The following is a 23,810-nucleotide window of genomic DNA, read 5'->3' on the forward strand; positions in this document are numbered from 1 at the left end:
TGCGTGTATATATAAATGAGTGCACACTGTACGCCTGTAGCAATGAGCCAGCCCTCTGTCCACCAGCTCTACCAGCGCCTCGACACCGTTGGCAAGGGCGGATACGGCTCCGTCCACAAGGGAAGGCATATTTCCTCAGGAAACATCGTCGCGCTCAAAATCATCAACCTCGATACTCCCGACGACGATGTCGCCGACATACAACGCGAAGTCGCCCTTCTCAGCCAGCTACGTGATGCCCCCAATGTCACAAAGTATTTTGGATGCTACATGGATGGACCCCGCGTCTGGATTGTCATGGAATATGCCCAGGGTGGCAGCGTCGATGTCTTGATGAAAGCATCCAAAGATGGCTGTCTCGAGGAGAAGTATGCATCGGTCATCACTCGCGAAGTTTTGGTCGGGCTAAGCTACCTCCACAAGGTACCAGTCATCCACCGTGATATGAAAGCAGCAAACATCCTCATCACGGCCACCTGCAAAGTCATGATCTGTGACTTCGGTGTCTCCGCCCTCCTTGCCACGACGACTAGTAAGCGGAACACCCTGACTGGCACCCCTTACTGGATGGCGCCTGAAGTTGTACAGAGCGTTGCGGCCTATGATACAAAAGCCGATATTTGGAGTCTTGGGATCATGGTTTACGAGATGGTCAAAGGAAGTCCTCCTCATTCCAATCTCGATCGTTTTCAAGTCATGGAACTCATACCACGAGTCAAACCGCCCCGGATTTCTGAGCAGGAAGGCTCTAAAGAGATGCGTGATTTCATGGCTCATTGTTTGAAAGAGCTACCGACAGAGGTCCGCCATTTTTATCTATGCTCTTGAATTTTCGTTCTGATAAACCCAACCAATACCTCCGCAGAGATTACCTGCCGAAGAGCTGCAAAAATCCAAATGGATCAAATTAACTGCAAAACTTCATGTGACCATTTTAAAGGATCTCATCGTGCGACTCGAACAATTATCAAGGGCAAGTCTCGCAGAACCCTTGGAGTGGGAGAACGAATCGGACGGGTGAGCTGATCATTCTTATCAAGGTCTCCATGTGTTTATAGTCAATCCTAGGTCGCATTCGAATGAGGACGATTGTGAATGGGAGTTCGAATCTGTACGCCACTCGAATGTCGACCTATACAAGACAGATATTAGTACTTCTTACGGTGATTCCCTTGGGCCTGGAAATTCCACCAAGCAAGAATATGAACAGCTTACAATCCGGGGACCAGTCTCAACATCCACTTTTCCCACGTCTTTGCGCGTGTTGTTTGAAGATAATACCAACGTTGTATCGTCGTCCTATCGCCCCGCGCTCTCAACAAACATATCACATTTCTCTTCGTCTCCAGCTCCCACAGATGAAACCCTCAAATCTCCAAATGAGCTCGCCCTACCAGAGGGCTTCCAAACCCGCAATCCAGTTAGCTCTCGCTCAACAAACATTGACACTGTTCAATCAAGTCAAATGGGGAGGCATTACGATCTTGACTCCAAGAAACCATCTCTACAGGAGGAGACCACCGATGATACTGTTCGCATTGATACGGAAACGATACAAAGTATCCAGACACTTTCCGGATCAAAGACGGCTCTGTCTCCCTCGCAGGAGGCAGTAGAGTCTATAGACCTAGCTATGCACCCTTCCAAGACCCCCACCAACCGCTATCGATCCCGAAGTAGTGCCGAACCATCTGAGTGGTATTCTCAAGACCGTGACCTCGCTTCTCCTGCCGCCTTCCGTTTTCCACTAAAAGCCATTGCATTGACCAACCGTGAAGCCGAAGAAAATATAGTAATTGGCTCGAAGCCTACTGATTCGACTATACCCAGTTCTCATCAGCCCGCACATTCACTTGATACCATCTCTCGACGTGCAGCCTTGCAACCATTTGTAGCTCCAGCGATGCATCGCACTCGTTCAGCTACAGCCATTCAGCCCGTCTATACCCTATCCAACTCCAAAGCCTCGATCTCAATGAATGAATCTACCCACGAAGCACAAAAACTACCTAATCGCAACGGTCTCGACATTTCACTTGTTCCCAACCATACTTTAGGGACTCCTGGTCTCAAGGATGTTCTTAAGGCAAGTACATGCTATTTTCCCATTTGGCTATTAACATCTTGCGGCTAGATACCATCCTTATCTTCCGAACACCACCTTGGATTCAGTGACCTTCTTCCACCGTCACCGTCTGCTTTTGGTACCCAACCTCGTGGAAATGTTGCCACTCCGCCGTCTTCCAGTGATTACCGTCGATCTCCGTCGGTGATGCGCATACTTTCGGAGGATGACATTTTAGCGGCAGGCTCTACTTCTCCGTTCTTATCAAATATAGCTAACAAGACAGACCCTCAAACCGACCTCAAAATACCATCCTCCCTCTCCCGTTCTGCTAATGCATCATCGTCGCCACCAATCAGGATTCTAAATTACCCATCTCTTATGGATGGTAGTCGTGCACAAGTTCACACCGAAATGACCCAGACCGTTGAAAACCTGGCTAGTTGGCTGGGTATTCTAGAAGAGGGTCTTAACTCGATTATGAGCTTCCCTCGAAGTGATGTAATAGAAGAAGAACAGGAACCCATAACCACCCCAGAAATTTCATCCTTAAATGCAGGCCAAGACTAAACCTGCGAGACCGATACATCGTGAATAATCTAATTTGATTTATCTCTTCATTCTATCATAGCTCTACGTTTTTGTGTGTACAACTAGATATATTGTTGTTTTTGTAGGTAATCAGATATAATGCGAACCGCATCTTGTACGGAGATGTCTTGTGTCTTGATGTGGATCTCGGGTTTATCTGGTTCCTCGTAAGGAGCTGAAATGCCAGTGAAATCTATCAGATAGTGAGTTTGGAGCAGGAAAACTAAGACTAGTATATATATCGATACCTTTAATTTCACCCGCTCGAGCTTTCTTGTAGAGTCCCTTTGGGTCACGCTCCTCCACAACCTTTAGTGGTGCGTCAACGAAAACCTCAACGAAAGGAATCGAGGCCGCCTCGTGTAATTCCCGGGCAACTCGGCGGTCTTCTCGATAAGGTGAAATAAAAGCCGTGATTACAATGGCAGATGCATCCGCGAACAATTTTGCCACCTAAGAATACGCCAGTTAGCGAGTAATCAGAGGACTGATCTGTAGTTGAACGTACCTCCCCTATCCGACGAATGTTTTCGTTTCTAGACTTCTCGTCAAATCCAAGGTCTCTGTTGAGGCCAAAACGAATATTATCGCCATCCAGGCGATACGCAAACTTTTTCTGGTGCAAAAGGTGTTGTTCCAATGCACAAGCAATGGTGGACTACAATATGAGATGCAGTCTCCGCATTTGATCTTTTTGTTATCGTTGGAATGGCTCACCTTACCACTTGCACTTAGGCCAGTCAACCATACCGTTGCGCCTTTCTGCCCCAACAGCCCGATACGTTCCTGCGTTGTTACGGATCCTGAGGCGAAGCATTATTTAAGCAGTGAAAATAATGCAGGATTTTCATTACCGGGATGAAAGGTAATATTGGTGGCCATCGACTTTTTCTATGGTAGGTCAAGAACAATGCAATGGCTTATCATTGGGCGCGAGGTCACTCAGAAATCCGGTCGGGTGCAATAATTATTGGCGAACGATGGCGCAAGAGTAGCGCGAGTACATCTTTTGTTTGGTAAGTGAATAAGGTCAGAAGTGATGTATAATCCAAATTCTATATATAGTATTACAAGGAATCCTGAACGTTTTTAACTAGGGGAGTGGTATTCCGAGTCGTTTGTTGAACTGACTGGGGAGGGGGGACTCAATGTCGATGATTGGATGGAGGAAGGCAGTGCGAAAGAAAGTTTTGGTAGGGCTGACGGCGGTTTAACTGGCGGCGGTTGCGAGACGGGTGCAATAGGTGATGTAGGGGCAGACAATGAACCATGTGTAGGAGGAGACGGAGGTCCCACAGGTGGAGGTGAGGGTGGCCGAGCCGGGAGCGTTGAATCCGTAGAAGAGATATTCGACGGCGACAGTGCACTAGATGGTGCTATTTCCGTCTCCTCGGTACCACTGGCGGTCCGGGGGCGATTAGGCACGGTTTTCGCATTTGCGACGACAGGAGGAAGATCTGGGGTATCATCTGCTGCATTTATCTGAAGTTCATTGCAAACCCAGAAAATGATGTGTTTAATGGCATCCGTGACCTCTTCGGATTCCAGAGGATATCCTACAGGAGCGCAATGTAAACAGAGAACTTGGGTATTGCGCCTTTTTTCGTATGGATTAGCGCTTCGCTTGGATTCTGCTAACGAACAATAATAAAGGAAATCCCCCAGATAGTGGCCAGCATCCATTGATGAATAGATAGTTTGCAATGCCTATATCGGAGAATGAGAAAAGTGGAAGCGTAAAGGAATAAGTTTCGGTGCTTGCCTCAATTCCGAGTTGTCGGGTATCTTGTATTATTCGGGAGACGTCCAGATCCGTATTTAACTCGTCTGTAAAATTATCGTAGGAGGGCCCTCCAAAGCCATGGTTTTGCTTTGCACTGCTATCACCCGGTACGTTGGTCGATAGCTCAGAATTAGCCAAACGTTCGCGTTCCGCCCTCTCGATCAGAGCTACCGGTCGTCCGTCTGGACCCCTTCTACTGAAATCCTTCGGCTGAGGAATTACCAAGGGAGCATATCGACTTTTGGCGTCTTTCATGTTATACCCTAGCTTATGCCCGCAACGCTCAAGACGCAAAGGACCCCGACCGGCCAAACCGATATGGAACATCAAGTCATATCCGTTGGGTGGGGGTTTCAAAAATTCATCCCTGACCTGCTCTGGCAGGACAGGTGGCCTGAGATGCATTTTAGGGACGATTTTGAGGATGGATGAGTAAGTGGCAGGTATCTCTAGGGTGGAAATGTGTATTGGACGAGGAACAAGAAGTTTATCGTCAATTGGGAGTACGGGTTTACCGGTGGGGGGTGTTGGTCTTTGATGATTCGCGGGATCGGTATGCAGAACCTCATTGTGCAAAGGCTGGACTGCGAGCCAGGATGGGTTGACTTCCCATTGACCGGACGGCTGACGCCATGAGTACTATTGCGATAATATGCTGGTCAAAACTCACTCCAAATCCTGTCACCAAGACTCGGAAAACATCTTGTTTGGGGGATTCCTTATCCTTGTTGCTATTGGGTTCCTCGCCCCTGCTCTCACTATCGTCGAGTGTATGTTCCATCTCGAAATCACGAGATGATTCTATTCGAGGAGACATCGGCACGCTGACATACTCTTGGGAATCGTCCGAATCTGAATTAGTGTCAGACATGGTAGACGATAAGAAACACACAACAAAGCAGAAGGCGTAAGTGCGAACTACTCAAGCAGAGCTTAGCTACTTGCTGACTAAGCATCCCGCCCTGCCCACCGCTCCCTTCCATTGTCTTCCTTCTCCCACTCGCACAAGGCCTCTTCGTCCCACATTTTACCTCTGGTATCTCCTTCTTTGTACAGAAATTCACTTTCCATAAGCTCTTGCGGTAGATATTGATTATGTACCGGGTGACTGAGAAACAGTAGCAAAATCAGTATCTGAGTATGAAAGCAAAGCCCTCAAGTTGAATACCAACCGAAAGTCCGGATTATAATGATAATTTTTTCCATATCCCATTTCTTCCATTAGTGCTGTTGGCGCATTCCGTATCTGTAGAGGCACAGGTGAGTTCGATGTCGCTTTAGCCGCTTCTTCTGCCCGCTTGTAGGCCTCATATGCTCGCGTTGATTTCGGTGCTTCCGATAAGTACGCCACTAAATGCGCAAGATTGATTCGGCATTCCGGCATTCCGATGACTTGACAAGCCTGAAGTGCAGCCATAGCCTTTTATAGTTCCAACAAAATTAAAAAATGTCAGGACCTTTTTTGTTGAACTCGCAGATACCCACAAGTGGCAGTGCATGACGGTCAGCAAGCCCTATATCTTCACTAGCACATACAACCATACGCCGAGCAATGAATAATGGGTCTTCTCCAGCAGTCAGCATTCGTGCCAACCAGTACATAGCCGCGCTTCCGTTGCTACCTCGGACACTCTTGTGCAATGCAGAAATCATATCATAGTGGTCTTCGCCTGTTCGGTCATACGATGTCAATAGTGATTGTTTCAATGACTCCATGATTTGGGCTTCCGGAGCGTCATTTGGCGACTTCAATGCTATCTCGAGTAGCGATAGCGCCACTCGCGCATCTCCCCCTGCCATTGAAACAATCCGAGAAGAAATCGACGGGGGAAGCATTACATGATTAGGACTTTCGTTCAGTTGTGGTTGCTGGCAGTTAATCTGGTCAACTCTTTGCAGGGATTGACTTAATAATTCGGTCATTTGCTGATCTGAAAGCGGCTCAAGTCGCAATACCCTCTTGAACAATCAGTAAAAGACAGCCACACAAAATGGCAAAGAGACGCAATTTACCTGCACCGACTCATAAGAGCTCCGATAATCCGAAAAGAAGGATTCTCAGTGGTTGCACCAATTAACTGTATACCCATATTAATGACCTTTCTAGTACAGCGAAGGAAAGAAATACTGACTTGCAGAAGTCCCTGCTCCACAAAAGGGAGCAAAACATCCTAAAATACGCGTGGCTATCCTCAGAGGAAATAATTGCTAGCACAATCAAGAACAAACCTGCTGAGCTTTATTAAAACGGTGTATTTCATCTAGAAACAGAATAGTTCTCCTGTATCATGTCAGCCCAATTGGTGAGAAGTCTGGTGACGTAGGAATATACATACTTGCCGAGGAGTGAAAGCATCTTTTTGGACTCTTCCACTACGGCTTTTACTTCGTTTACACCCGAGGCAGTAGCACTTAACTCTTTATAAGCTGCATCGCTTTCCTGGGCTATCAACTTGGCAAGAGTCGTTTTTCCACACCTGGAAAGCAAGAACGAGGTGTCAGAAAGCTAATGTGACCTTGCCACGAAAGATAATCTAACCCAGGAGGTCCCCAGAAAATAAGAGACCAGCTCGCATTAGTTCGCAGCATGGTAGAGAGCAAAGAACCCTCCTGCAGCAAATGACTTTGTCCAATGAATTGAGATAGTTGCTTCGGTCTTAACACTTCCGCCAATGGAACGTGTGCATGCGACGCGACCACCTTCCTCTTCTTAGGTGTAGGCACTGCAAGGTTCACCTCAGACGAGCGCTTAGCAAGTAGAGAAGGAACTGGGCTGGCTGCCTCGACCGGAGAAGGGTCAAGTGACTGGGTGGATGAAGTTTTGACTTTTGAGGTGAAGATGGGCGCAAGCGTGGAGTCGTGCTTTGCCTGTTTCTTGCTTGCAGTTTCCGCAGGCGTCGTTTCAGACAGAGTAGTTTGTCGACTGCTGCTAGTGGAAACAGAGGAGCAGCCTTTATCCAAGTGTTCGTTGATTATGTGCGCAGGGACAGTTTTGCTGCATACAGGACTACAAATATGCTCGCACTGGATATCAACACATCAACAGTTCAAGACTTGCTTACCATGTAACATGACGGCTGTGCATATGAGGCAAAATGCAAGTCAAGGTTGGACGTCAGACGTTGAACTCTCCTGAATATCGTCATGTGATTGTATGTAAAGCTCCAATTAATATTAGGTATACGTTACGCGATGGATAGATAGGGTATCGAACATGAACTCTCCTAGTCCAGCGCTGCCGTATTTTTTTGGTAACGTTGGGGTACAGTATACCCACACTCTTCCATTTCCTCCAACGCAATCTGATACCGTAGGTCGTTGGATTCAAAACACTTGTCCACAAGGGCGATATATACGGACGCCGAAGGCTTAAATCCGGCCGCCTTCATCTCTTCGAGGTAGAAGAAAGCATCTTCGTAACTGCTCTGTGTGAGGCACAGATTGATGAAATTTCCATATGTGTCCTGATTTGGCTTGATTTTATTCGCCTTCATGTTAGTCAATATGGTGTCTCCCAACTGCCGGTCTGCAATTTGGACGCAACCCTGGAGGAGTAGGTTGAAAATACTGAGGTCTGGGGATAAGTTGAATCCAGGCAAGGCTTCGTAAAAGGCAATAGCTTTGGAAAAATTGTTCTGAGAGATGGCAGCGCTGATGACGGCTCGAGGAGCACTTATATCTATCCGACGACCGTCTTTATGGAGTTCGTCTATTGCTCTCCAGGTGGCGTCGATGCTCTCCGCATCTTGCTCGATGTGGTCGGAAAGGGGCTTCGTGGTACCAGCGCTTGGGGTGATGTTAGATGAAGTCATCAAGTCGAGTACAAGGAGGGCCTCCTTGAATTGACGCAGCCGACAGAAGGCTTCGATGATAGCGGCAAAATGATGCTCTTCTGGTTGCACATTGAGTTTCTGCAGCATCTGTAAAGCTTCTGTTGCCAACTGAGGAAGGCCATGCCTGGCGGCGGTATTGAGGACAGAAACGCAGATACCCTCATCAAGTAGAATCTTGAAGTGTTTTGTGAGAGTCGCCCAACACTGCTCTACCCCGTCAGCCTGGAAAACGTTACAAATATGAGCCCAGAAGCTAAAAATAAGGAGAGAAAAGGAGGCACATATGAAGTCTCTGTCGCCGCGATCAAACAATGGGTCCAGGCAGACTCTTCTAGACGGCGGGCTGATATTCGCTCGAACCAATGTACAAGGTCGAGGGCAAGACGGGCAAAATTGTTGCGGGCCGCCAGGATTATGACTGACTGGACGGTCTGTATATCTGGCACAATGTCATTTTGTTGACTGGAGAGGAGATGGCGCAAAGCCAACTCGAGGTTGTCCTCGGCAACGTAGCGGGTGATGAGGAGGTTGAGTGTTTGGGAATTTGGCTTGACACCACAATCCTCCATTTTTTTCAAGACTCTGGCGACGTGATGGCTGTGGCGGTAGCGGACGGCCTAAAAGCAGTGAGCATGAGACAGATAGCGGGGCGAGAAGAGGACGACGGACGTGCAAAAGGTAGTTAAAGGACATGATGTTGGGCTCGATGCCGAGGAGACGCATGTCGTCGAGGATTGCCCAGGCCTCGAGCCAAAAGGCGCCATGGGCAGCAGCCTCGAGCAAGCAGTTGTAGATGACGAGATTTGGCTGGACGCCTTCGCGCTTCATCTGTGCGGCAGAGGCGAGACGAAGGTGGAGGCTCTGGTGCAGCCTGGAAGCTCTTGCAAATTCGATGGCATAACGGTTCTGGCCTGCAAAGTGGTTCTGGACCTGGGCGACGTCTGCGCGGGGAAAGGCATGGCTCGTCGTCGAGTAGGACGGTGCACAGCGGCGGACGGGGAGGGCGCGCAGCCTGGGTTTGAGCATGGCGTAGGAGTCACGCTGTGACAGCCATGTTCTACTCTGAAACCATTCTCTCCCGCAGAGGGCCGCTCGGTCGAGTATGGCTCGCTGCACACATGGAGCGCAAATTGTCAAAGACACAGACCCTCCAGACTGACATCGAGGAGTCCGTCGGTGAGCACATCGTCCTACTCACTACCGCACTGCAACCTCAACCACCCCAGACGCGATCATGGGCCAGGAAGTAGAGCTCATGGCCCTCCGTCTCAGCGGCCAACTGCTCTTGGGCGTCGTCCGCATCTATAGCCGGAAGGCCAAGTATCTCTTGGACGACTGCAATGAAGCCCTCTTGAAGATCAAAATGGCGAGTGTCTTTCTCTCGCCGCCCTACCAAGTCTCATCCTCTTCCCCGCCCAGGCTTTCCGTCCCGGCATGGTCGACATGACCGAGGACCAGCTTGTCGTCAATAAGACCGCCATCACCCTTCCGACCAGCAATCTCGATCTCGACCTACTCCTGCCAGACGTCAACTGGTGAGAGATTATTCTCCGTCTCCCATGCCCTCTGTTTACCCGCACTCTTTAGGGGCGTCGATTTGGAAGATAAATCACTCCACGCGTCGGGTCAACATCAGGCTCGCGTCGATGACATCACTCTCCGTACCGCCGACGACTTCCATCGATTCGACGCGATTGATACCTTTGACATTGGTCCAGCTGACGGCATTGGGTCACAAGACTTTAACGATCTTGACCTAGGAATCAATTGGGGTGACGAACCGCTCACCAGTTCCGACAGACACGATGATCTAATGAGCGTCGACGGCAGTATTGGTGTTGGGCGAGACGCTATGGCCCACGGTGGATCCGTTGCTTCCCACTTGCTCGCTGAGACGCATACTCTTGATGTCGACCTTTTATCCCATCCAAGCTTGAGTCGAGCTGCCTCAGAACATCCCTTCGGAGCAGATATGGATGTTGATATGGCTGGAGTTGATCTCGGCGACTTTGGAATCGGATTTGACGCGCCCATGATTGTTGAACCACCAGAAAAAACTCCCGAAGAGACAAGGTCTCTCTCTCGTGCATGTATGTCAAGCATCTAAGCTGACTTTTTCTTCTTGCTAATAAAGATTATGTTAGCATCTCCTCTCACCGAACCACCACCTACACCACCCCCCGAAGCAGAAATACCAGGCATGTTAGAAACCCCTCAGGTCAAGGGCTTGAAGCGCAAAATGAAAGAAAGGAAACAGATTATCGATGATGTCACAGAATTTCCAGAAGCCGTCAATGTCCGAGGGCAGAATGCGTTTGGTGTCCCGGTCGCTCAAGATGTGAGCGAGATCATCACTGACCAACCGTTTCTTCCCCGGTCCTCCACGGTCATGAGGCTCCGAGAAATCCGCGACGACCCTCTCACTCATTTCCTACCGATCAAGCACACACCTAATGGCTCCTTCTTCTACGCTGCGCCTCCAGGTCTGGCTCCTGAGCTAGCCGATTTGTTCATGCGCCCAATTCGTTCATCTGCTACCCACAAACGCCCCGGAACAGCCGCCGAAAAAAGTCCAGTCAAGCGGCCCCGTTTGGATGATAGAGCCGAGGTTGATGACAACGAAATGGAACAAGCCCGTCGTGCTGGTAGTCGACTGCCGAGTATAGCACTGGGTAGTGACATGGCGGAGCAAAACGGGGTTTCATTTGACGAACATTTCGATATAAGCCATAATCTCATGGATGACTTTAATCTCGAAGCAAAAGATCTCGATGCGGGACCCGTTCAACTACCTCTGGATCGTGCGGCGTCTGCAGCACCTTCTGAGCTCACCCAATTATCAACACCTGGACCTGAAGGCACGTTCCCCGACGAAGGTGAAGAAACTTATGCTAGTGTCGACTGCCCTATCGCCATATTCGATCCTAAGCCTACGGGTACTCAGACTCAAACCCAGCAAGACGTGGACGAGGTATCTGATGAGGGCAAGGGATACAGCAGAAACACGGTCAAAGCGCTTGGTCTCGTTCGTAAGGGATTGGAAACCGACTCTGAGAGTGTAGAAAAGACTCTGAGTTTCCGGCAGATGGCGGACAAGGTATGGAAAGACAATCTTTTCCGTAACTCAATCTCATATGATTTTATCAGGCTACCAGGCGAGCTGCGAGCTCGTTCTTCTTCGAGTTGCTTGTCCTTGGGACACGAGATTGTGTTCAGCTAAATCAAACCGGTCCTTTCGAGAATATTCAAGTGCGAGCGAAACCAAGGCTATGGACACAACAACAACACGAGCCACTCCAATCTATGGCATGATCTACGACTTCTTTAGGCGTATCCTTTCTTGGTTAAACCCCGGGCTCCCTTGGGTAGAGACCTTTGTTTACGGTTCCTCACTCCCTTATAATCTATTTATCCTTTCATCATTTTTTGAATCGTTGTTTTGTATACGTGTTGTAGGTACCAGAGCTCGACAGTTAGTTCTCTGTATTTGACAGACAATCTATATACTACGGAATGGGCACGGCTGTGTTGACTTTTCCATCAACGTCGAGAGATTCGACGAACCGGCTAACGAAAGCATAGAATCCGTTAGTCGCCGTTGCTTCTACCATTTGTTGATCATTGAGGAATCGGCGAAGGTTTTTGAAAACGCGGTCAGGAACGTCGACGCTTTTGGTGATCCAGTCGCAAAAGTCGAGAGCTGCGGTGAATTCAGCACCGAGTACCTTTTCTGCACTAGAACCCTTGAATGCTGGGGTCAATCGAATTGCCCTAAGCTGTTGGGATGTCAATCCTTCAGAGCGACCGACGGGTTCATGCTGAATCCTGTTTTAAAACAAATTTAGAGGAAAAAAGCTCTTTGAGAACAAAGGCTAAATACCATTCATAAGCTGCATCGTTCAAAGCGGCGATACGCAATATCTGTACCAATTCAAGAATAATTAGCATACGCCCAGCGTTTTATTATCGAGGATACCTACAAATAGTTCGCGCATAGCTCCCGGTATAGTGTTATGGTTCCTGATAACGTCGGCAACGCCGTTCCATGATTGAGCGACGAGAGGTGCATTTAGACTTTGCAGCAATGTTAATGAGTGGAGGACGAGTTATGAATGGTTACTTTCTTACAGGACACCATCCAACGCAAGTAGCGTCCCGTTAGCACGCCTCGCACGTATTTCATCTGCTATCTGGTTCGGTTAGTCAGGTCGGCGTGATATACTCTTTTATTACTAGCTAGCTGACCTCGTTTGTCCCAGGTTCAGGGAATACATACGGCACACGAGCAGGAAGGTTATCATCACGTTTGGTGATTGGTATTGCGCTCGCAAAGAAGATTAAACTCAGTATGAGGGGAAGATACGATGAGAGGTGCATGGCGTATCGACCGTGGGCAGAAGAATGAGAAACCGCGCTTTATAACACAGGAACGTGAGTAGAAAAGTAAAGCGGGGAGCCGAATGTATACAGGAATAGATCATTGATTGAATGCGAATTCACGGCATGCTATCTCACATGCAATGATCGTACTCAGTGACTTCGTACTCTCATTGGCTATCTCACAAACGCCACGGCCAAGATTACAACGCTCAATTCACTTTCACCTATTATCCCACCAGTGACATTCCAGTGATCTAAGTCGATACGTATCGAAAAGGCTACAAGATGGGGTTGATTCAACGTGCGAACGAGCAAGTTAGATGCAATACGCGACGGTCCCAGCATCAGTTTTTCTTGACCTTGGGGTTTGGACCTAGGACTTTACGACGCTGCCCGATCATGTAAGTATACAGCACATATAAAGCTAGCAAATAGCAGGACATTAGACGTTTGCACAACATTCTGTACAATAGGCGTACCTGGCCACCATATTAAGAATTGACTGGCACGGAAATAGTCTATGAAGTTCCACGAGCCTCGGAGCCAGCCCAATTCCGGGGAATGAGGAAGGCTGAGGAAAATTAGAGAACTTTCAGAAGCAACACCTAGGGGGTATAGGACGTAAAACATGGTATAACGCAACCAGAGGAGAGCATAGACATTAAATCCAGAAAGCGTGAAGGTATAAAAGCTGTAGCGGATGACTTCTGCTGAAGACCAAGCCAAAGCCATGGTAGCATAGGCCGGGTATGAGCGAGTCTTTTCAATCAATTCAGATACAAATGCGTCGAGTGAAAATCGTACGACCTGCCTTTACAACTGGCACTGTGACGCCCCAGACTAGGAATAAGCGACTCGCAACTTGAGATGCAGTCGTGGGTAAAGAACTTCTGACCCAACCGAGCATGACGTGGAGGACCTCAAGTATGGCGAAGCTTTGTACAAAGGCGGTCTGAGTGCCGACTCGGAGGTAGGTGGTCTGGGCGCGTTGATAAAGCCGGTGAATGACAGCAGCGAGCGAGGGCGAAAAATGAGATAGGCAATTAGCGTCTAACGGACGCGACGTGTCGTCATTCGATAATGTATACGTGTCGGATTTGCCATCAAGGTTGAAGAGATGAATGAGCACGGAGACAAGTAAATAAGCCCAGCCAACGGTGGAGAGAAAATTATAGGCGATGAGGTATGTTTTTACGGCAGTCGAAGGGCCTGTCAAAAGTGAGTGTTGGATTTGTAGGTGAAGAAAAGTCGTTGCTACCTTTTGGTCGCTTTGCATTAGTGGCCTTTGAAGACATGATCGTCCTGGTCGATACTCGCCCCCGCGTTTCGCGACTTTATTTGATGGATCCCGTGACTTGTACGTCGACCTGCCTGGGGTCAACAGCCACCGAGTTCAATTCAAAATTGGGGTGCAGGAATTGAAAAACTCGCTTGCTTAGAGCAGGCGCTCAGATGCAGGTTGCCGAGGAGCGCCTTGTTGCTTCAACTCCTACGGGTAGTCGACGGAATCTGGGATGACATTGACAACGATGACAAAGACAGTTACATAACAAGTAGAATACTTAACAACACCTTTCTATCCACTACCATCATCATTGTCCTTTCAGCCATGTCTACCAGTACACAAAACAAAAATACCAGGCTAATAGTCCCTTGGGTTGCTCGTTCAGCTTACAATGAAGAAGAATCTCAAGTCCAATCACGCTATCCTCAATCCTTTTCTGTTGGCATTTCTTGACCATCCTTTCCTTGTTCTGTGTTTCCTCCGGGTTTCTGCTCGTCGTCTGTATTTGAAACGGCTCCTGTAGGGCCACCAGCGGCTCCGTTTGTGCCAGGGGCGGGAGTGACTGGTGGTAAGGCCGAGGGAGGAATCATGGGGTGGTGTGTGCTGAGTGCGGCTCGCAAAGCGGCATTTTCGATGCGGAGCTGATCTACGAGTGCTCGACATTCCTCCCAGCGCCGATTTGCCTCGTCAGCGGATGCTAACGCAGCATCGAGCAGTTGAGAACGAGACTCGAGCGCTTTGACATGCCTTAATAATGCGATCAGATTGTATGTATGTCTGTGAGTTCTATAAACTTACTGATCTCGGCGCTCTCGGAACGCTCTTTGTGCCTTTCGATTTTGTTCGGCCCGTTTACTGTTGCTGAGGGTTCGACCGCTAGAGGAGTTTTGGGGGGAGTTTTGGGACTGGGGTTGCTGGGGCATGCCGGGATGGGGGGGAGGCATGGCGCCGGGAGGCATTCCACCAGGGGTGTAATCTGCATAGGGATATCCGGGTGGCAAGGGGCCCTGAAGGGGATGGATGAGGGCGTGGGGGGGAGGCAAGACATGTTGGAGGGGCTGAGGCGGGGGAGCAGCGTTGGGCTGGGCCTGCTCGGCAGCGGCCGGGGGAGACTTGCGCTTGCGAGTGGAACGCGTCGGGGGAGTTATGGGGGGAGGATCGTCGCGGAGACGCATCTGGACCTGAGGCTGCTGCTGCTGGGCGTGTTGCTGCTGCTGGGCCTGGTGCTGCTGCTGGGCGAGCTCATTCTGCTGCTGCTGCTGCTGTGGCTGGCCGACATTGGACGCCGCACTTTGGTGCTGAAAGGATAGCATTCGACGACTATTAGTAAGAGGCTGAGTAAGGCTGAGTAAGAAACATTCATCGGCGTTGCTGCGTTCACCCCCACGTGCCCTTTTCCATCACGTGCACTAGGCGTGGAGGCCATCATTCCCATGCGCTTTCCGGTGCGCGCTTCAGCCCCTCTCCGTCCTCCCCCATGCCGCCCTCGTCCTCCCGCTTTTCCCTCCGCAAACACCTCTTTTCGGGCTCGCAAAAATACCCAAAACCTCCCTCGCCCGCACAGACTCCCCAAGGTAACTTTTCCACCCACTCTACCTCCATCCCAACCTCACATTGCCACAGATACCCTAACGCCCACTGCCCAGGATGGCAATGATCAAGACGCACAAGACCCCTGGAGTGCCTCAGGCCCGAGTCTCATCTCCAGCCGCACCACCCTCCCTTCCAAGAGTCATCGTATACCCTTTTATCGTCGCAAGAATAGATCAACCTCAACCCAAGGTGCGCCCCCGTGCCTGATTCTCTCCTCACCCGGCGCTCACCATGGCGCAGGCTCACCTTCCTCCAAGCCCTCCTTTTTCTCTCGCGTTGTCAACAGAGTCGTTCCTTGCGTCACTCCGACTGATACTCCCTCGCCTGTCGACCAACACAAGGACAATCAAAATGGCGAAGTCGAAACAGTAGAGACCAAGCATCCCGAGCCTAGCTCCGGGTCCGATGAATCGCCTGTCTCCACGTCTCAACACCAGGACACAGTTGTTGATGTTCCCATGACACCTGCCCCCACCGAAGTCATCATACCTCCCGCTGCCGCTGCCCAATGTCTTCCCGTGGAAGAAGGACCCGGTCAAGTCACCTCAGGGGCCGTTCAACCTCCTGGGTCGACAGGTGAACCCATCACCCGCATCCCAACAAACGAATCGTCCGAGTATCCTGATAGTATCTCCGATGAAGAGGTGGCAATGTTCGACGAACAGGAGGAGGAAGACAGATTGATCCGTAACGGTGGAAATGGTATACCTGTCGGGCCGGTCAGTTTCCATCTCCCCTTCTCTCCCTCCGCCTTTGAACAAGCCAACCACAGGAAGGTCTCCCTAGACCACTCTTGCCCCCAGTCGCTCCCCAACACGCCGGTAGAAAATGTTTGATCCTCGATCTTGACGAGACCCTGGTTCACAGCAGTTTCAAAGTATTATTTTTTCTTTCTTTCCCTTGGCCTGTCCTCATGGATTTCAGGTTGTGCAACAAGCCGATTTCGTCGTGCCTGTGGAAATAGAATATCACTGGCATCATTTCCATGTCCTCAAACGTCCGGGTGTTGATGAATTTCTGAGAAAGATGGGGGAAATATATGAAGTTGTGATATTCACCGCCAGCTTGAGCAAGGTATAGTTTCCGTTCACTCTGGGTAACAAAAACATCAACTGAGGCCGTGGCAGTATGCGGACCCTGTCCTGGACAAACTCGATATCCATCGAGTGGTAGCTCATCGACTCTTTCGGGAAAGTTGCTTCAGTCATAAAGGCAACTATGTCAAGGTTGGTGGTCTTGTGATCCCATTTAGGTCAACTGTGCTCATTGATGATGCGACATTAGGATCTCTCCCAACTGGGGAGGCCCATCTCAGATACCATAATACTGGACAACTCGCCAGCGTCCTATATCTTCCATCCCCATAATGCGGTGCCCGTATCGTCGTGGTTCAATGATCCGCACGATGCAGAGCTCACTGATCTGATACCCTTTCTCGCTGATCTCACTGGAGTTTCGGATGTTCGAGGCATCTTGGACGGGGCGAGATGATACCTGCGAGAAGCGTCGTTGACAACACGTTGATTCCGCGATGCGGATAGAAGCCCTTGCCATTGAAAATGGACGCAAGCGCTCTACGAAAACACGCGAGTCGAGTGCATGATTCCCACAGCCCTACCCCCCCATCATTACTGCACAACTGTGCAGGGAATATTAATATGAATACCCGCTTGATTCGATACCAGCCATGGTCGCCGAATACCACGCGAAGAGGACGACCCAAGAGAGCCTATGGATGCGTTGCGTATATCCACATTCGTTTGTTACTTTCTGTACATATGTATAGCATAAGGTTTATATTCAGGGCTATATACTAGTTTAGGCATGAAAACACGAGTGTCACTGAAGTGCTGACGTCACGCGGGGTGACTACGCCTTACTTGGCTTGCGATGAGTACCGCGCTGCAGCCGTGGATTCAAGACTATGTCGTTGGCGTTGCTGAGCAATATGGTGCAGACTACTTTAATGCGCCTCGTCACGCGAAATGGAAGACTGTGCAAATAATCGAGGTGGTTGTGTCTTCTTGTTAACGCGGACGTTGCTTGCTCACGACTGTTGGTTCAAGATTCTGCATGGTGGAACGGAAGAGCAGGGATCTAACATTTGGGCACGGGTGTCGGACTCGTCAAGGACTATAACAATGAAATTTACACCGGAAGCTGCAGCGGAGTACTTGAGGTAAGTGTGAGCGAAAGGATATTAATGAGCGGGAACTGATTTAATATCGGCAGAATGTCGCAGAACAAGAGGTTGGCGCAACACCAGACTGCTGTGATACGAATCAAGGATTTTAAAATGTTTTTTGGGCGCGTGGTGGTGCAGGGAAGTAAGATGACGGCAAACGACACGATTGCTTTGGAATGTGAATGTGCGAAGCCGAATGGAAATTTTGACGAAAAAAAGGTGGGCAACCCTCAGGACATTACAACACACCGGGATATTCAAGGATGGATTGAAGGGCTCAGGAGGGGAGGCGGGGATGGGTGAGAAACATGAGTTTGAAGTGGAGACGGATCAATCTGATATTTTTCTTTTGTAGGAACGTTTTGAAGCTACGAAAAGAAAAGGAACGGGGAGAGGAAAAGGAACAAGGAGCAACACGCAATGTGGAGAACGTGCAGCAGACACTGGATGTTGTTACCGTGCGCAAGCCTGAGGTTGTTGAGCCAGCGCCGCGAAAGACGGGGTGGAAAGCGGTATGGAGTTAGACTCTTGATCGGTACCAACGACTAATGAGACTGTTCAGAAAATGCCTTTGTTTTACGAAATCCCACCGGAGGTAATGGCGAGCCTTGCAGCCCTCCCAGGTGAGTCCCCTTGGCAGGGTTGATGAGGAGACTAATAACGATGTGTAGTCGAGGGAGAAACAGAACAGGAGGATACACAACTGACTACTGAAGTGGACGATGGGCGGTCGTCGGAGCCACTTTCGGACTGGTCCGCAAGCGAGGCTCCGCGTATGACCAGGCGAGTGACTCCGCCCAAGCAGGCGAGCCGGGGGGACGGCGAAGGACGAATCCTGGTGCCAGCGTCAGATGCGTCGCAGTCGCAGTCGCAGCCGCTGGTGGAGAAACTGGGCGGGTTCCGGCCGACGGTGTGCTCGGGCGGAAGTCCGGCGCTGGTGTACGGCGAGCTGGAGGAGATGCTGGGTAGAAGCTAGTGTGGGAAAGGATGAGTCAGCAGGGAGGCGTCTTTTCGTGGTCCGGCTGTTCACCTTTCTCTCTCTGCTCCTTCTTCCATCGACAGCCCTGTCCGCTTTCCGCCACGCCCACACCACGTCCTTGCTCCCTGCCCGCAGCGGCCGTCTCCTGCTCATGTCTGTTTCCCTCGCAGGCTTCTCCGCAGTCTCCTTTCAGAATCCTTTCACCGAACTCGCAAGTCTTCTCGTCGGAAACGGCGACATCAGGTCCGTCCTCGGTCTTCTCGTCTTTCTTATCGTCTCGCTCGTCCTCGGTCAGCTGTCCCTCTCACATCTCTTTTTGATCCCTTAATTAACGCTACCTCTACAGCCTATCTCACCAATCCGTCTGAAAACTCTTTCCGTGCCTACCTTACAGAACAGTCCTTCCGCCACCACCTCAGCCGCCTTGACGACTCTTGCGACGATGTCTCAACCAAGTTGACTCAAACCGTGTCCCGTATTACCTCACTTAAGCGCAGCCATGCCGATACAACTCATGTACTCCCTTTTGACGGTTCATTTCCCTTCCATTTTGCCAATCGCGCTTCCATCTCCCTCCGCACACCCAAGCATGTCTTTCATAGTTTTGGCCTCTTCACCGTCGCAGCCATGATTCCTCTCCCCAAATCATCGCTTCGGAATGACCACCACGGCGTGATGATCTCTGATTCTTGGTACATTGGCGCATTTGGAAAATGGTGGCGAGGCGGTATCCTCGAAACTTGGTATCAGGATGTCATTTCAAGGTCCAAGGACGAGGAAAGCTGGAGCTCAGGCATACTCAGCATGAAAAGCCTCGATATACTTCACGGTTTTCCTGGTGCGGCTTATCTGTCCTCTCATCGCTTATTTTTGACTCACCTATATCAGGGTCTACAGCAAAATCTGGCCTTCCGCATGCTTTCACAAATGGTTCCCCTCCCAGATTGCGCAAGATCTCCAAAAGTCTGCCCGTGGCGCCGCGTAGCTCGACACCACCACCCTTGCCCAAATCTGCTCTGCTTCCTCTTCACACGCATCGAACGATGCCATTAGCTTCTGAACAACGTCAATTAGCGCCAGCTTCTCACCATGCACCGGTCCAAACTCAACATCAGCCTTGTAATATTTCGGAATCAGATGCAGTCTCATCGTCTCAATCACCATCAACGCTTTTTGATCAATCACCCCGTATTGCCCATGTTCTTGAACAAATCAGTGCTTCAAAGTCATCTCTGGCTGATCTCCGTGCACAGCTTCATGATTGTCAAACATCGACATCCCAAACGCGTGCCCTGCTGCAGGAAGAAGTGAACTCTTTCCGAGAGCGCAAAAAGGCAGATGACTCTGGTAAACTCGAAATCAAATCGCGCACCAAGACACTCGAAGACACGAAGCGTTCTGCTGAAGCTGTCAAACGTGAGGCCGATAAAAAGCTCAAAGCCGTGCAGTCTACTCGTGATCATGCGAGCCGGCGCATGCAATCCCTTGATCAAGAGATGGTTGAGCTTCAAACACAGATGGTCGCTGATGGAGAAATCCTTCGGAATAGCAAAGATGAAATCTGCTCATCGGAACAAGAACTCTTAGATGATCTCGAGTGCAAGAAGCAAGAGATCAAGGATACTGAGGACATCATCGCCACGTTCAATCAACGAGCACGCGTTTTGGAGGACAGGCTGAGTGATGAAAGAGAGAAAATTCGGAGCAAGAAAGCCATATTAGAGAACCGGAAAATCAAGCTGCTGCAGTCTTCCGATTCGACGACACAGAACAAGCTCGAACTCGACTCCACCGCGAACTTTGCCCTGTATCACGCGCAATCTACTTTTGGTCCTAATCAGGCTTTCGACTCATATGCTGCTCCACAATCCTCGTATGATCTCTATGCGACGAAACACAGTCCAACTGATGGTGCTTCAAGTGCATCGATTCTGTCTATTGCGTCGCCCACGGGTCAATCTCTCATACCGTCTGGTTTGATTTCATCACTTGATGGGCCTGACAGTCCAGGAATCACTCAATCTGTTCCATCTGACGCCAAGTCTTACTTGGATAAAGATGATAGTGACATGCACGGATTGTATCATGACAACTACATCGCTCCGATGTCGTATGATCCCTTTTCACTGCCTTTGACTGCAACACTCCCGAACCCTACAGTTCCTTCTTCGAAACGCAGTCCCCTAGAAGAGCATATCTATCCGGGTACCTCCGAGGATAGTCAATGGCCTATGTCCTTCCCAGCAGACAGCTCTGTACTTGTCGACCCTGAACACCCAGAGGGCGAGACAAACGTACAACAGGCCTCCCTTGGATGGTTTACTGCGTCTTCTAAAGACAGATTGAAAAGGGGCCTCAACCCAGATGCTAAAGAATTTAGCTTGTTCAAAGGTCCTTCAACGACCGCGCATCATCCCCTGTCTTCCTTTGACAACCTTAACCCCAATGGTATCGGTCCTTCCATGTTGACGTCTACATCTTCTACGAATGAATCACTATTCTTGCGTGCGTTTGCGCCTTCGCCTGCAGAGCGTGAGGCATTGCAACGTGCCTTGTCTGTGGCCAATACGAGTTTCGAGCGGCTACCGAGCCTGAGCGATGTCGGCAGCATCCCTTCCTCGCCGTCTCACGTTCATGCTGCCGCGAATCCTCAGACAAAGAAGATTCTGCCTTCTTGGTTACCCAGCCTTCCTCGAAGCCGCAAACCACAGTTCAGCCCTTGGGGGGATGAAGATCCGTTGTCTAACAAGGACAGTGCGGCAAAAGCTTGATTCTTGCGTGTTGAAAAGGTGCTTTTTTTTGGTATATACTTACTGTCTTTTGTGTTGCCGTGATTGGTGATTGTGTTCAACTCTTGTTTCAAAAAAAGTAAAGTGATTTGTAGAACATCTTTCTCTTTCGATTGCAATTGTAAGGTGCTGCAGATTGATATTTATTCATACTTCCCGGCCTACTATTCAATGAACCGTTTATTCGGACTATGAGGGGTATATTAACTCGCGGAGGTGAAATGCTTTTGTAAGCACATGTAATGATCGAGGTGCAGTTGAAGAGTCTTTTTTTGGCATATCAGTCATCAAAAGTCGTATCCAAATCGTAAATAATGTACGCTGAAAGAAAACTTTTGGAAATGTGAAAGGATATGGTGCACTTAACAATAGCAACAAATAGTTAAGTTTATCCGCTCTAGCTAACCCATGATAAACCCAGGAAAGAAGAAAAGGAAAAGAAGTAAAAAGGTAAACAAAGAGAAGAAAAGAAAACCTCGATTGCAGTACCTGGTGTGCGTCAGGTGGCAGTAAGAGGTCTGGAGGATAATGCAGATACAGAACAGCGATAAAAGTAAACGAGTGACTTGGTAGTTGAATGCCTAGTTCAAGTAGGCGCGTCCTATATTACCGCTCAGCTGGTAAGACGCTAGGGAGGAAAGAATAAAAGCTTGCATGGGGTATATGAAAGGTGTCAAAATGCACATGGAGAGGAAAGTGGGGGAGCATCGACAGCGGAGGAGGGAATAATTATGGTAGAAGACTAGGAACAAGAGTTTCGCAGGCGCCAGGGTAAAGGGGGGGGAGAAATGGGAGAGGTCAGAAACCAATGTGATCGGAAATTTGGATGTAAGGTTTGTTGATCACCGGGCGCCGTCTAACACTCCCCGGACGTCATCCACTGAGGTTAGATCCGCCAGGAATGGAACAAGGTCGGTGAGCTCGGTGTCATGGGGGTCATTGAACCACGAAGAGACGGGGACGGCGTTATTAGGGTGGAAAATGTACGAAGCCGGTGAATTGTCCAGTATTATGGTATCAGTTATGGGACGACCGAGTTGCGACAGATCCTAACAATGGGTAATAAGTTAACACGTGCAAAGATAGCGGTAATAGAGTTTGATGACAACCTTGACATAGTTTCCTCGATGGTTATAACAGCTTTCTCGGAACAGCCGATGTGTAACAACTTTGTGAACATCCAGCTTATCCAACACGGGATCCGCATACTGTCCATAAGTCAGATGGAGATTGAAGCAAGTTGCCAAGCACGCGTACCTTGCTGAGACTAGCAGTAAATACGACGATCTCGTATATTTCACCCATTTTCTTCAGAAAATTATCTACGCCTGGACGCTTGATCACATAAACGTTGTGCCAGTGGTACTCAATTTCCACGGGCACAACGTAGTCGGCCTGTTGTATTGACTGCCAAGAGGATGACAAAACAGCTGAGAAGAGGCTAAAAAAAACGAACCTTGAAACTGCTATGGACAAGCGTCTCATCCAAGTCGAGAATGAGGCATTTTCTACCCGTATGTTGAGGTGCAATGGGAGGCAAGAGAGGCCGAGGTACACCGTCCTATAGACGAACTCAGGCAGTGATAAAATAAGTAATGGCGTTGACTTACAGGGCCTATTGGTATTCCTGCACCGCCGTTAATTAGAATCAATTCGTCAGGATCATCGTCAGCGAGGTCATCAATGTCTTCATCCGTAAAATCGGATTCGTCGCCGTCGGTACTTGCGTTGCTTGGCACAGTAGAAGAACGCGGATGAACGTCATGCGGAGTACCCGTTGAACCTGGGGGAACAACAGCGGCAGAAGATAAGCCGCCTACCGTTTCTGCCTCGGGTAACGTCCTTGTTGGAGTTGGGGGCACGATGACATCGACATCACCAGCAGGTTGGTCGGTTTTTACGGGAACAGGTGCGGGAGTGAGACCGGTTTCATCGAAAATGGAGTCTTGAGCATCTTGTGCGCTGTAAGATTCCTGCACAGCAGGTGACGGGGACGAATTATCAACTTTTTCTGACTGGGGTTTCGTGGGGGATTCTTTCGAAGGTTGAGTTGTGGGAATGTCGACCTGTACGGGATGAGACTTGGAAGATGAAATACACGGAACAAGGGTGAAGAGAAGCCTGGAGAGGAAAGAGGGCTTGGGGGATTTAGAAGGGGAAGATGGATTTGCTTTACCGCTGCCGTTGGCAGAGGGTTGAGAGGGCGAAGAACCATCGAGCTTTCTCCGAGAGGAGGTGCCCTTGTTTGGAGCGTGGGTGAGGGTAGGGGTTGTGGAGGCATCCTCAGGTTTATCGCCATCGGGAGAAGTACGAGCGTCCTTTGCAGG

The 23,810-nt window shown here is 49.6% G+C and overlaps 12 protein-coding genes across 12 annotated transcripts; 5 read left to right on the forward strand and 7 right to left on the reverse strand.

The window, feature by feature from the left end:
- Positions 1–42: 42 nt before the first annotated feature.
- AGABI2DRAFT_70261 (hypothetical protein) lies at positions 43–1,021 on the forward strand (the record flags this gene model as incomplete). Its single annotated transcript, XM_006460965.1, has 2 exons — positions 43–801; positions 866–1,021. 2 exons carry the CDS (start codon positions 43–45, stop codon positions 1,019–1,021), a joined length of 915 nt encoding a protein of 304 aa, XP_006461028.1.
- A 1,644-nt stretch (positions 1,022–2,665) lies between these two features.
- On the reverse strand, positions 2,666–3,594 carry AGABI2DRAFT_192571 (hypothetical protein). The gene is made up of 5 exons (XM_006460966.1): positions 3,511–3,594; positions 3,374–3,459; positions 3,165–3,314; positions 2,905–3,109; positions 2,666–2,849 (listed from the first exon to the last, which is right to left on the reverse strand). Exons 1-5 carry the CDS (start codon positions 3,536–3,538, stop codon positions 2,719–2,721), a joined length of 600 nt encoding a protein of 199 aa, XP_006461029.1. The 5' UTR covers positions 3,539–3,594; the 3' UTR covers positions 2,666–2,718.
- A 151-nt stretch (positions 3,595–3,745) lies between these two features.
- Positions 3,746–5,310, reverse strand: AGABI2DRAFT_150827 (hypothetical protein; the record flags this gene model as incomplete). The annotated part of the gene is made up of 3 exons (XM_006460967.1): positions 3,746–4,363; positions 4,419–5,063; positions 5,110–5,310. The coding sequence occupies 3 exons, from the start codon at positions 5,308–5,310 to the stop codon at positions 3,746–3,748; spliced, it is 1,464 nt and encodes a 487-aa protein (XP_006461030.1).
- Positions 5,311–5,387: 77 nt separating this feature from the next.
- Positions 5,388–6,795, reverse strand: AGABI2DRAFT_150828 (hypothetical protein; the record flags this gene model as incomplete). The annotated part of the gene is made up of 7 exons (XM_006460968.1): positions 5,388–5,547; positions 5,612–5,859; positions 5,925–6,288; positions 6,453–6,517; positions 6,572–6,610; positions 6,669–6,720; positions 6,776–6,795. The coding sequence occupies 7 exons, from the start codon at positions 6,793–6,795 to the stop codon at positions 5,388–5,390; spliced, it is 948 nt and encodes a 315-aa protein (XP_006461031.1).
- A 778-nt stretch (positions 6,796–7,573) lies between these two features.
- AGABI2DRAFT_192573 (hypothetical protein) lies at positions 7,574–9,299 on the reverse strand (the record flags this gene model as incomplete). The annotated part of the gene is made up of 3 exons (XM_006460969.1): positions 7,574–8,494; positions 8,554–8,889; positions 8,942–9,299. Coding segments are annotated over 3 exons (1,525 nt in total), but the record flags the coding sequence as incomplete, so codon positions are not given.
- A 51-nt stretch (positions 9,300–9,350) lies between these two features.
- Positions 9,351–12,715, forward strand: AGABI2DRAFT_192574 (hypothetical protein). Its single transcript, XM_006460970.1, has 10 exons — positions 9,351–9,448; positions 9,499–9,638; positions 9,692–9,807; positions 9,860–10,362; positions 10,417–11,369; positions 11,420–12,097; positions 12,153–12,193; positions 12,253–12,346; positions 12,401–12,462; positions 12,518–12,715. Exons 1-6 carry the CDS (start codon positions 9,391–9,393, stop codon positions 11,582–11,584), a joined length of 1,935 nt encoding a protein of 644 aa, XP_006461033.1. The 5' UTR covers positions 9,351–9,390; the 3' UTR covers positions 11,585–12,097; positions 12,153–12,193; positions 12,253–12,346; positions 12,401–12,462; positions 12,518–12,715.
- Positions 12,716–12,846: 131 nt separating this feature from the next.
- On the reverse strand, positions 12,847–13,952 carry AGABI2DRAFT_192575 (hypothetical protein). The gene is made up of 4 exons (XM_006460971.1): positions 13,911–13,952; positions 13,464–13,861; positions 13,132–13,411; positions 12,847–13,076 (listed from the first exon to the last, which is right to left on the reverse strand). The coding sequence occupies exons 1-4, from the start codon at positions 13,945–13,947 to the stop codon at positions 12,997–12,999; spliced, it is 795 nt and encodes a 264-aa protein (XP_006461034.1). The 5' UTR covers positions 13,948–13,952; the 3' UTR covers positions 12,847–12,996.
- Positions 13,953–14,067: 115 nt separating this feature from the next.
- Positions 14,068–15,268, reverse strand: AGABI2DRAFT_192576 (hypothetical protein). Its single transcript, XM_006460972.1, has 2 exons — positions 14,736–15,268; positions 14,068–14,684 (listed from the first exon to the last, which is right to left on the reverse strand). The coding sequence occupies exons 1-2, from the start codon at positions 15,248–15,250 to the stop codon at positions 14,363–14,365; spliced, it is 837 nt and encodes a 278-aa protein (XP_006461035.1). The 5' UTR covers positions 15,251–15,268; the 3' UTR covers positions 14,068–14,362.
- Positions 15,269–15,662: 394 nt separating this feature from the next.
- On the forward strand, positions 15,663–17,335 carry AGABI2DRAFT_185336 (hypothetical protein). Its single transcript, XM_006460973.1, has 6 exons — positions 15,663–15,718; positions 15,769–16,249; positions 16,303–16,407; positions 16,455–16,604; positions 16,658–16,756; positions 16,815–17,335. The coding sequence occupies exons 2-6, from the start codon at positions 15,989–15,991 to the stop codon at positions 17,019–17,021; spliced, it is 822 nt and encodes a 273-aa protein (XP_006461036.1). The 5' UTR covers positions 15,663–15,718; positions 15,769–15,988; the 3' UTR covers positions 17,022–17,335.
- A 283-nt stretch (positions 17,336–17,618) lies between these two features.
- Positions 17,619–18,260, forward strand: AGABI2DRAFT_192579 (hypothetical protein). Its single transcript, XM_006460974.1, has 4 exons — positions 17,619–17,709; positions 17,763–17,934; positions 17,990–18,014; positions 18,071–18,260. Exons 1-4 carry the CDS (start codon positions 17,672–17,674, stop codon positions 18,079–18,081), a joined length of 246 nt encoding a protein of 81 aa, XP_006461037.1. The 5' UTR covers positions 17,619–17,671; the 3' UTR covers positions 18,082–18,260.
- A 971-nt stretch (positions 18,261–19,231) lies between these two features.
- Positions 19,232–21,628, forward strand: AGABI2DRAFT_221438 (hypothetical protein). The gene is made up of 2 exons (XM_006460975.1): positions 19,232–19,532; positions 19,583–21,628. The coding sequence occupies exons 1-2, from the start codon at positions 19,322–19,324 to the stop codon at positions 21,463–21,465; spliced, it is 2,094 nt and encodes a 697-aa protein (XP_006461038.1). The 5' UTR covers positions 19,232–19,321; the 3' UTR covers positions 21,466–21,628.
- Positions 21,629–22,325: 697 nt separating this feature from the next.
- On the reverse strand, positions 22,326–23,032 carry AGABI2DRAFT_68868 (hypothetical protein; the record flags this gene model as incomplete). Its single annotated transcript, XM_006460976.1, has 4 exons — positions 22,326–22,532; positions 22,593–22,691; positions 22,741–22,890; positions 22,940–23,032. Coding segments are annotated over 4 exons (549 nt in total), but the record flags the coding sequence as incomplete, so codon positions are not given.
- Between the last annotated feature and the right edge of the window lie 778 nt (positions 23,033–23,810).

The sequence above is a fragment of the Agaricus bisporus genome, assembly GCF_000300575.1.
Source record: "Agaricus bisporus var. bisporus H97 unplaced genomic scaffold AGABI2scaffold_5, whole genome shotgun sequence".
NCBI lineage: Eukaryota > Fungi > Basidiomycota > Agaricomycetes > Agaricales > Agaricaceae > Agaricus > Agaricus bisporus.

Coding starts and splice junctions, on each gene's coding strand:
- AGABI2DRAFT_192571 (XM_006460966.1), bottom strand. CDS start 3,538: ATGGCCACCAATATTACCTTTCATCCCG. Junction 3,110..3,164: donor ACATTCGTCGGATAGGGGAG/GTACGTTCAACT, acceptor GCGTATTCTTAG/GTGGCAAAATTGTTCGCGGA. Junction 2,850..2,904: donor TCGAGCGGGTGAAATTAAAG/GTATCGATATAT, acceptor ACTATCTGATAG/ATTTCACTGGCATTTCAGCT.
- AGABI2DRAFT_192574 (XM_006460970.1), top strand. CDS start 9,391: ATGGAGCGCAAATTGTCAAAGACACAGACCCTCCAGACTGACATCGAG. Junction 9,449..9,498: donor TGACATCGAGGAGTCCGTCG/GTGAGCACATCG, acceptor CAACCACCCCAG/ACGCGATCATGGGCCAGGAA. Junction 9,808..9,859: donor CTCCTGCCAGACGTCAACTG/GTGAGAGATTAT, acceptor CGCACTCTTTAG/GGGCGTCGATTTGGAAGATA.
- AGABI2DRAFT_192575 (XM_006460971.1), bottom strand. CDS start 13,947: ATGTCTTCAAAGGCCACTAATGCAAAGCGACCAAAAG. Junction 13,862..13,910: donor TAATGCAAAGCGACCAAAAG/GTAGCAACGACT, acceptor CACTTTTGACAG/GCCCTTCGACTGCCGTAAAA. Junction 13,077..13,131: donor ATTCTTAATATGGTGGCCAG/GTACGCCTATTG, acceptor GCTATTTGCTAG/CTTTATATGTGCTGTATACT.
- AGABI2DRAFT_192576 (XM_006460972.1), bottom strand. CDS start 15,250: ATGCTATCCTTTCAGCACCAAAGTGCGGCGTCCAATGTCGGCCAGCCA. Junction 14,685..14,735: donor TTCCGAGAGCGCCGAGATCA/GTAAGTTTATAG, acceptor CGCATTATTAAG/GCATGTCAAAGCGCTCGAGT.
- AGABI2DRAFT_185336 (XM_006460973.1), top strand. CDS start 15,989: ATGACACCTGCCCCCACCGAAGTCATCATACCTCCCGCTGCCGCTGCC. Junction 16,408..16,454: donor TGGTTCACAGCAGTTTCAAA/GTATTATTTTTT, acceptor CATGGATTTCAG/GTTGTGCAACAAGCCGATTT. Junction 16,605..16,657: donor TCACCGCCAGCTTGAGCAAG/GTATAGTTTCCG, acceptor AGGCCGTGGCAG/TATGCGGACCCTGTCCTGGA.
- AGABI2DRAFT_192579 (XM_006460974.1), top strand. CDS start 17,672: ATGAAATTTACACCGGAAGCTGCAGCGGAGTACTTGAG. Junction 17,710..17,762: donor GCTGCAGCGGAGTACTTGAG/GTAAGTGTGAGC, acceptor TAATATCGGCAG/AATGTCGCAGAACAAGAGGT. Junction 17,935..17,989: donor GAAATTTTGACGAAAAAAAG/GTGGGCAACCCT, acceptor GATGGATTGAAG/GGCTCAGGAGGGGAGGCGGG.
- AGABI2DRAFT_221438 (XM_006460975.1), top strand. CDS start 19,322: ATGATTCCTCTCCCCAAATCATCGCTTCGGAATGACCACCACGGCGTG. Junction 19,533..19,582: donor TATACTTCACGGTTTTCCTG/GTGCGGCTTATC, acceptor CACCTATATCAG/GGTCTACAGCAAAATCTGGC.